This window comes from Salarias fasciatus, chromosome 11 (assembly GCF_902148845.1).
Source record: "Salarias fasciatus chromosome 11, fSalaFa1.1, whole genome shotgun sequence".
Classification (NCBI taxonomy): domain Eukaryota; kingdom Metazoa; phylum Chordata; class Actinopteri; order Blenniiformes; family Blenniidae; genus Salarias; species Salarias fasciatus.
This window is the reverse complement of record NC_043755.1, coordinates 2,325,861-2,334,145: the sequence shown is the minus strand read 5'-3', so window position 1 is coordinate 2,334,145 and position 8,285 is coordinate 2,325,861. Positions and strand designations below refer to the sequence as shown.

At 42.5% G+C, this 8,285-nt stretch overlaps 2 protein-coding genes across 2 annotated transcripts; both read right to left on the bottom strand.

The window, feature by feature from the left end:
* Positions 1 to 455: 455 nt before the first annotated feature.
* Positions 456 to 1,635, bottom strand: hoxa9b (homeobox A9b). Its single transcript, XM_030102281.1, has 3 exons — positions 1,118 to 1,635; positions 806 to 813; positions 456 to 694 (listed from the first exon to the last, which is right to left on the bottom strand). The coding sequence occupies exons 1-3, from the start codon at positions 1,633 to 1,635 to the stop codon at positions 456 to 458; spliced, it is 765 nt and encodes a 254-aa protein (XP_029958141.1).
* A 2,500-nt stretch (positions 1,636 to 4,135) lies between these two features.
* On the bottom strand, positions 4,136 to 6,083 carry hoxa10b (homeobox A10b). Its single transcript, XM_030102562.1, has 2 exons — positions 5,306 to 6,083; positions 4,136 to 4,410 (listed from the first exon to the last, which is right to left on the bottom strand). The coding sequence occupies exons 1-2, from the start codon at positions 6,081 to 6,083 to the stop codon at positions 4,136 to 4,138; spliced, it is 1,053 nt and encodes a 350-aa protein (XP_029958422.1).
* Between the last annotated feature and the right edge of the window lie 2,202 nt (positions 6,084 to 8,285).

The following is an 8,285-nucleotide window of genomic DNA, read 5'->3' as shown; positions in this document are numbered from 1 at the left end:
TGTCTTTTTGGGCTATACAAACTACACTTTATTTATCTTGAAATTAAGAATCACGAGGTATTAACGTGTGCGTAATGGGGTTTTTTTTCACAAATGCATCAAAAATCTAACAGTTAGAAAACATTTAAAGTTGCAAAAACAATAAGTTAAACAATGCAAATAGGTAGCAGAAGGACATTCAGGTAGTCAAGGATCATTTCATGCAAATAACAAATGGCCTAAGTTGGACTATCTGTGTGCGCAAAGTACAACATCTAATATTCTGACCAGACATTTTGTCCTCTCACAAACATTACACGCTGAATAGAAAAAAAAACAAACATCCAGCATTGTTTTAACAGCACTAACTTTACAACAACATGTGTAACAGGTTAGGAATATTAAGGGAATACCCCCCCATCACCCTCCCCCTCCCCCTTCTCTCAGGCTCTAATCCACCATCCGTCCAAACCCAGTTAACTGTCTCTCCTCCGGTCTTTGTTTTCTTTCTTCATCTTCATCCTGCGGTTCTGAAACCAGATTTTCACCTGTCTCTCGGTCAAATTCAGGACTCTGGCTACTTCGTATCTACGGTCCCGGGGGAGGTACATGTTAAACAGAAACTCCTTTTCCAGTTCGAGGATTTGGTGTTTTGTGTACGGACAGCGCTTTTTTCTGGTGGGCTTTGCGTGAAGCCAGTTGGATGACGGGTTATCTGGAGACAGGGGATCAAAAAATGTTGAGACAGCAGAGTTAATGGCCTCAGAATAGAAATTAAAACACAACTGTAGTTTGTTCACTTCATTGGTATTTAAGGATAACACACCCTGGCAACTCTGTTGTCTTAAAGTCTTTGTTATATTATTTATTTATTTTAGTCTGCACTAAGGAATTTGGACATTAGGGAAAACTAGTCACACCAGACATGTTTTTTCCACAGTGCACTGCATCATTCGCAATGGAGAATGTTCACGTTTCATTATGGCTCTGGACTCCCTCGCCATTATAATTATACTAAAGCCATAATGCAAATTGTGCAATTTTAAAACCAGTTCTCCTCACGCTCAAGCAATTACTTGCTGTTTACGCCATCTAAATCAGTCCAAAATGTGAGTACAAAGAAATAACACTTCATAACCTACTTGCATCATTCTCCCCCTTCTCCTCTCCTGCTGGGTTTTCTTCAGTCGCTTTACCGGACGAGCTCTCGCAGGGAATCTCCGGCAGGGACGCTCCGTTTTCAATGTCAGACAAAAGAGGTGTGTGTGTATCCAAAGTCGTACATTCAGCACTCCCAATCAGAGGCTCGGGCTTTATTTCATAATGCATGCCTGTCGATGGTAATCCCGTCAAGCACAGGGACGCAGAGACCGGGTCCAACGCCCAGGAGCGCGTAAACATGCCATCGCTGTCCCCGCTTGTATAATGGTGATGAATATAGGTCGGGGCTGTCGTGTTTGGCGGGTGGGAAGGGATGGTACTCCATGATCCACCAAAAATAGAAGATTTCGCCTGCAAAGGGCAAGACTCCTGTCCGCCATATTCAGTGACCACAGCCTGCTCCACCCCTGCAGCTGATGAGTACCTCGGTGCCATATCTTCCTGCTCGGGAAGAATGCGCGAGTCAACGTAATAACTGGTTCCTAACGTCGACATTGCAAAGCATGCAAAGGCTTAAAAAAACCCCCAACAACGCGTTACTGTCCTGCAGTGTTTGGAAAAGCCGTCTTCATTGCATGATAAGGCGCCGCTTTCGTTCACCAGCAAGACGCTCAATGCGTCCAGTAAGTTGAACCTTGCCCAAGACTGGATAGGGCGCCCCAAACACGTGACCGTGGGACAGAACAATAAATAATAAATCAGCCTACTCCTCAGCTAAATGGCCACCATTTTCCCCACCATATTTTAATAGCAAATCCCCGCGCCTTTATTGGGAAATATTTGGTTTTATAAGCAATAAACGTTATGATTTTTGTCAGACGATCCTCTGTGAGTGCAATCGAACACAGTTGAGACCGGGGGCAGGGGCAATATTACTTTAACGCGTCCATTTGTGAAATCATCACACACTGTCTTCCCTTTAAAAGTGTATCTACATAAAACCCTAATGGGGTTATTAATCCTCCAAAATAAAAAAAAAAAAGAAGAAGAAGCTTGTAATAATTTAACGACCTCTGATTATAAAACTCTTTCTTTGGGAAAATCTGGTTACTGGTGTGACAAATATTTCAAGACCTTCACTTCTTTTATGTAACTAAGATGTCATTGAAATGTGGATTTTTTTTTCCCCCTTCTTTTTACATAATCTGAATGTCTGGGGACAGATTCCAAGATGCACAAAGCTCCGTCTGGGTCCACTTTGAAGGCAATCCTTAACGGAAAGTGGGGTGAGGTTATTTGGGTGCTATATAACGGTCCCTTTTTATCACGGGCAATTGGGTTGTTTTTCTTAAGGTTACAACCTGGCTGTCTAAGCTAAATATCACCAATAAAGCTCAGCCTTTGTGTCCTTTCTCTGGCGCAAGCAGACGCATCCGGCATTTCGAGGCAACTGGCAGACTGCAATGATCATAACCGAGGCCTTGTCTGCCCTTCCCTCTCCTCCTGGACAAGTCTTAATCCTTTCATTTCCCAGCCTACATTCTCACTTCCTGCTGTTGGGATCACACACATGCACCACATGCACCCCAAAGCCTACAGTTCGCCTCAAACACCCCGAACTCATTGTATCTCTTCAAAAAAAAAAAAAAAAACAAAAAAAAAACATAAATGTAATCAGGTCCAGAGAGTACTATGACTTCATCTGATAATAAAAAATAAAAACTACTTAAGAAATAAAGAAAAAAAAAATCTCAGAAGCATTCTTTTTACGCACGTCAATAAAACGTTATGGCACTTTTTGGAATACTTATTTTTATGTGCTTGAAGGAGTCTGTGTCTAATTATTAATAAATGCAATCAGTAATTAAGAGTGATTCACTTTTCATGATGCGACGAGTTTTACTGAGGTAATCAAGGCAGTTTCGTGTTGTGGGAGAAATAATATAGCCCAACAACATGAGACTACCTAAACCACTCAACAGCCCGATCTCCTCTTCAGGGTTTTTTTTGGAGTGCAAATTATGTCGTTAATCGGTGCAAAAAAAAAAAAAAAAAAGGAAAAATCTGATAGAAACCATTATAGCAAAGAGATAAAGGCGCAGGAGACATTGAGTAGACATTTTTCATTAGTTATATAGCAAAAAACATAAATGACTATTTCATGCGCAACAATTTCTCAGACGTTTCAGTTTTTTTTTTTGTCAAATAAGCCATAATATTCTTTAGGCTTTAAATTAATTCATTTTAACATTGAAAAAGTGTAACTAGTATTTTCTTTAGGTTTTTACTACAAGACACAATGTATTCGTAATTTAAAATACTTCAAATTAAAACACTGCACCATTTTCTGCGCACTACATTAACGTCTGATGTCAAGGACAAAAAAAAAGCAGCTTCGAGTGCACAGCGGCCGCAAATCTATTAGTGGCCCAAACTATCAAGGACATAATCCACTATACTACTGCAACAATATTTACTGTGCACGGAGCGCACCCGGTCCAAACTCAAAGGCATTTGCACTGTACCTGTGCCAGCTGCAGGATTTAAACACCACGCAGCTCTTAGTCTGTCTCTGTGAATGAAATAAGAAGTCTGCAGTCGCAGGGATGGTTTTATTAATTTGACCAGCAAAAATGTGCAAATATTCATGAGACCTCTTGGGTTCTTTAGCTGTCACATGAAGGCCTACATGGAACTGTAACACAAGTATTACCAAGGGTTCGTCCAGCATGCAAATTCCAATGGTTCACTCAGGTTGAATATACAATATGTACAAAGCCTGACGCTATGAAACATTGTGGTCACATTCTGAACATCTGAAATGGATCAACGTTACAAATGTTACCATTTATAAATACAAATCCACGACAAAAAGAAAAACAAAAAATAAGAACCAGACGTGAAAAACAAATTATTCTCGAAAGAACAACAATCAATAAGTTAGCAGTAGGGTCCTATTTTCCATGGACATTCTCACAGTTGGGTGGGTGGGTGGGGGGCTCTGCACAGGCGTCCTTGCCATGGATGGAGGAGGGCGCCAATAACACAGACAGTCTCATGAGAAACTGAAGTTGCTGGAGAGCTCTCGGATCCTGTTCTCTCGGCTCATTTTTTTCAGTTTCATCCTCCTGTTTTGGAACCAGATTTTGACTTGCCTGTCAGTGAGGTGCACACTGCGGCTGATCTCAAGGCGACGCTCTCTAGTCAAGTACATGTTGAAGAGAAACTCCTTCTCCAGCTCCAGAGTCTGGTGCTTGGTGTAGGGGCAGCGCTTCTTCCGACCACTCTTAGCTGTGAGCCAGTTAGCCGTACTTTCCATTTTTCCATCTCCTGAAATTGAAAATAATGAAAAAAGAATAGGTCATTAGGCAACAGGTGTGGTAAACATCATCCATCCAGGCTTTGCGTGTTGCTAGAAGGTCAACTCTAAACACATCCAAACACCATAAAATCCTAAAACATATATTAATTAAATCTGAATGAATCCAGTGTTTTAATATAACATTATATTCGCAGAATTTGTTGAAGGTCACACCAGCTATACACCCAGACCGAAAAAGCCAGCAGATTGTAAAGCGTTTGTGTCTTACTTCTTCTTAAATAATATTTTACGCACAATCAAATACATCAGTGACTACTGCAAATCAGCATTTTACCGGAAAGTGGCGCTTGCCCCGTTAAGTTGCGTTAACCACAGCTGCCTGTAGCCAACTGCATCTTTATTAAGACATAAAACACAGCTGCATAGTCTGCTGAAAGTGTAGCCTGTAACAAGGCCTATGCCTTTGATGGCTGGACACGTGAAATCAGAGTCGCGCACAACATAAGTAGGCAGGATCGGATTGGCCTTACATTGGCCTTGCTGATGAAAACAGTTACTATTAACAGTTATTTGTTATTTTTCTGAATGCACATTTTTTTTTATTATCCTGTCTAAAATGTCATATTGTTTGGATTTGGTATAAATGGTGCGCACCCTTTATATAAAAGCAACCGTGTCAACACAATAGCACATATCCTCTCCTCTGATTGGTTCAATCACATTCAATTTCGCCTCGTGTCCGGTAAACCGGTAAATACCAGACATGCACAGAAGTGGGAATAACCTAGAAAAAAAAAAGCCCCAGCCTTCCGCATGCATTGTTGTACAGATGCAGAACAATAGACACGTGAAAATGCCACGTCGGTGCGGTTCGCGGCACATTTTCTACCGCGAGCTCTTCACCTTTGACGGGCTTTTCTGGACACTCCGCACCGCACGTCTCGGCGGGCTCGGGGGAGGATGAGCTCTCCGAGGAGAGGCGGCTGTCCTCGTCCCTGGCCGCCGGGGCGCAGGGCGCGGACACCGGCGCCTCCTCGTGGCTCTCCGCGCGCTCCGGCTCTGCGGCGGCAGGCGGCGGCTGGGAAGGCTGGCTGTCCAGGCGGGCAGGTCGCTGCAGACTGAAGTGATTCATGTTAGGCTGGACGTCATGGTAGAGCCGGGAGGACGCGTATGTCTGAGACAGGCGGAAGTAGCCCGGGACCGGCACGGTGCTGCCGGTGACCGGGCACGACGCAGCCGAGTAGGATATGTCATCTACCGTGGCTCCTTTGGAACATTTGTCAGACTCATAAAGGCAATACGCGCTCTCCTCCTTTATGCTCGGCGAGAACGAACACTGAGCCATATGCTGCGCGCTCTGCTGGTCCACCCGGCACGATCTCGACGTTTCCAGCCACGTTTCCATCCCTTGCACATACGGAGCAGAAGAGGGGATCACGCTCTGGGTCGTTGGCTCGTTGCGTTTACCGATCCCCGGGAAACAGGCGCCACCGGAGAGTCCATATGAATATTCCGAAGCCGGTGGCAGATACACGCTGTTACTTTGGTAATAAGAACCGCTGTCGGTTCTCACGTTGATTAAAGAGTCCACGAAAAATGAATTTCCAGCCTGGTTGTTGGGGCATGTCATCGTTGTGGTATAATTTGACGGAGGATGAAGATAGCCCTTTCTGGCTGACATTTCTTGTGCAAAACATTGCTGAATAATTACTGATACTCACGCTTCTCACTGTAGCCTGCAGCCAATTAAAACACCAGGAGACTACAGACTCCTCCCAGTCCAACCGGGCTACTCCACTCTGCCGTATATTTTGTTTTAGGCTAAGTAAAGAGAAAAGTGTGAGGGAAAGTGGCGCATCAGATGAGCTCCAGGAAAATATTTTCATCCCCTTTTTCATATTCCTCCATCAGCCTCTGCGAGCCCGCCGCCGCCGCATATGTAAATGTTCACCACAACAACCCCAATTTGACAACACGGCTGTTGAAAGCTGTCCTTTACAATTATGTAGAAAGCATAGCTTTATGGCCAGTTTTACAGCACTGTAAAAATGGAGGGTTCTGGAGGTGCCTCCGAGAAACTCGGGGCGCATCAAAGATCCAAAATGTCCTGAGTGACTCTTTTGCCGAGGGACTGCTAACCTTCCTCGTGCTGCTCTAATGATTATTATTGGCCTCTACTTTTAAAATTCCTCATGGACTGTCCAACAGCGGTGTCGACAATATTTCATCTTGTCGCATTGCTGCTCCTGCCAATACAAAGTCACTTCTCTCAGAGCTATCGAGCTTATCTAATTGCGGTGTGAATATTGTGGGTGCAAAAAGCCACGATTGAGTCCAGACAAGTTTTATTGCAAAGTATAAAGGTGACACGCAGGCACAGTGAAGCGCTGCGCCTGAACAATACCCTGGAGCTACATTCGCTTAATGATCGTCTAATTTTGGCAGGACTGCACAGAAGTTAGCTCTTTTCTGATTAGATTACATTAGAACTTGTTAATTTGCCTATATGTCCTCAAAGTACCGCGTGAGATTTCCATTACGCATTTTCAGAAAACACACACCTATGCGCTTAAATCCCACTGTCTCGAATCGACTTGAACTCTTATATCGAGACTTGAATTTAAAAAAAAATATATGTTTGACAAAAAAATCATCACAATTGATCTTTCTGTAGTATTTATTTTCACGATTTCTCTTATTTATTTTCATTGGGTCCTTTGTTTTGTGAAAATACAGAGTTCATATTCATCCAAATCAATTCGCCTGCAAGAGGTGCACAAAACCTTCTATTACACAAAATTATTGTGTTTTTATTTTAATTCTACCTATAAAGGAAAATCTTGGACACAACACCACCTTACATGCAAAAAAAAAAAAAAAAAAAAACTCCATTAGCAGCTTTTAATCAAAGAGGCAAAGGCAAATCACTGGCCTGCAGAGCAGCTTTTAAAAAGAAGAAATACACGAACACAGGCCTCCTTTAAATACGGCCAGGGCTGGAGGTTTACAGCCAACACAGGCCTGCAGATTTAGGTCAGCCTAAAACGTGTCTGAAGGTGGGGTTTGCTCTAAAATACAACACCGGTTACGTCCATCTTCACTTTAAGTCTGGAGCCATAAAGTCTAGAAATCAGTGCTGCAGTTTATGTACAGCCATTTAATATGGCGTCAAACCTGCAGCAGTCTAGCAGCAATGAATCAGAATAACCATTAACCCCACCGGATTATTTCCTGTCATGTTTCAGAGTTGGCTGTGGGTCAGATGTCCTTTCATTATCACCCCCTACATTAATCCATTATAAAAAATGAATCACAGAGCGAAGGTTGATTTGATTTTAAATACGCGCAAGGATTTTGATTTAAATTCTAATAGATTTCGTGAAATGTTTCACACCTGTATTTACCAGCGATTAAACACAATAACACACAAGGTCACACACACGGATGAACTCAACTTTCCATTTTTAATGTTTCTGTTGTTCTCAGCACAGCCACGTAAATCAGATTTAGTCTACATAAATGATGCATCGCCGACCTTTCAAACGGTTGGATGATTATAACAAATATTGGGCACTAAAATTCTTGAAATATGCAAACTTTCGGGTTTATTTCTCAGTCGCCATGCCTTTAAGTTCTGTAGTTTACAACCCGAGAATCCACCACAAAATCTGATGTCCAAAGAAAACATCTACTGGCTCGTTTTTTTTTTTTTTTTCTGGCTATTTTCCATCCATGCTTTCATTACTTCATAGTGCACAATGAGAAACAGCAGATTAGTGATTTACAGATGGAAATGATCAGGGATATTAAGAGATTAAAAAAAAATCTCCTAAAATCAAATTTTCAAAAATAAATCCTGCACACGACAGCATTGCTGTGCCTA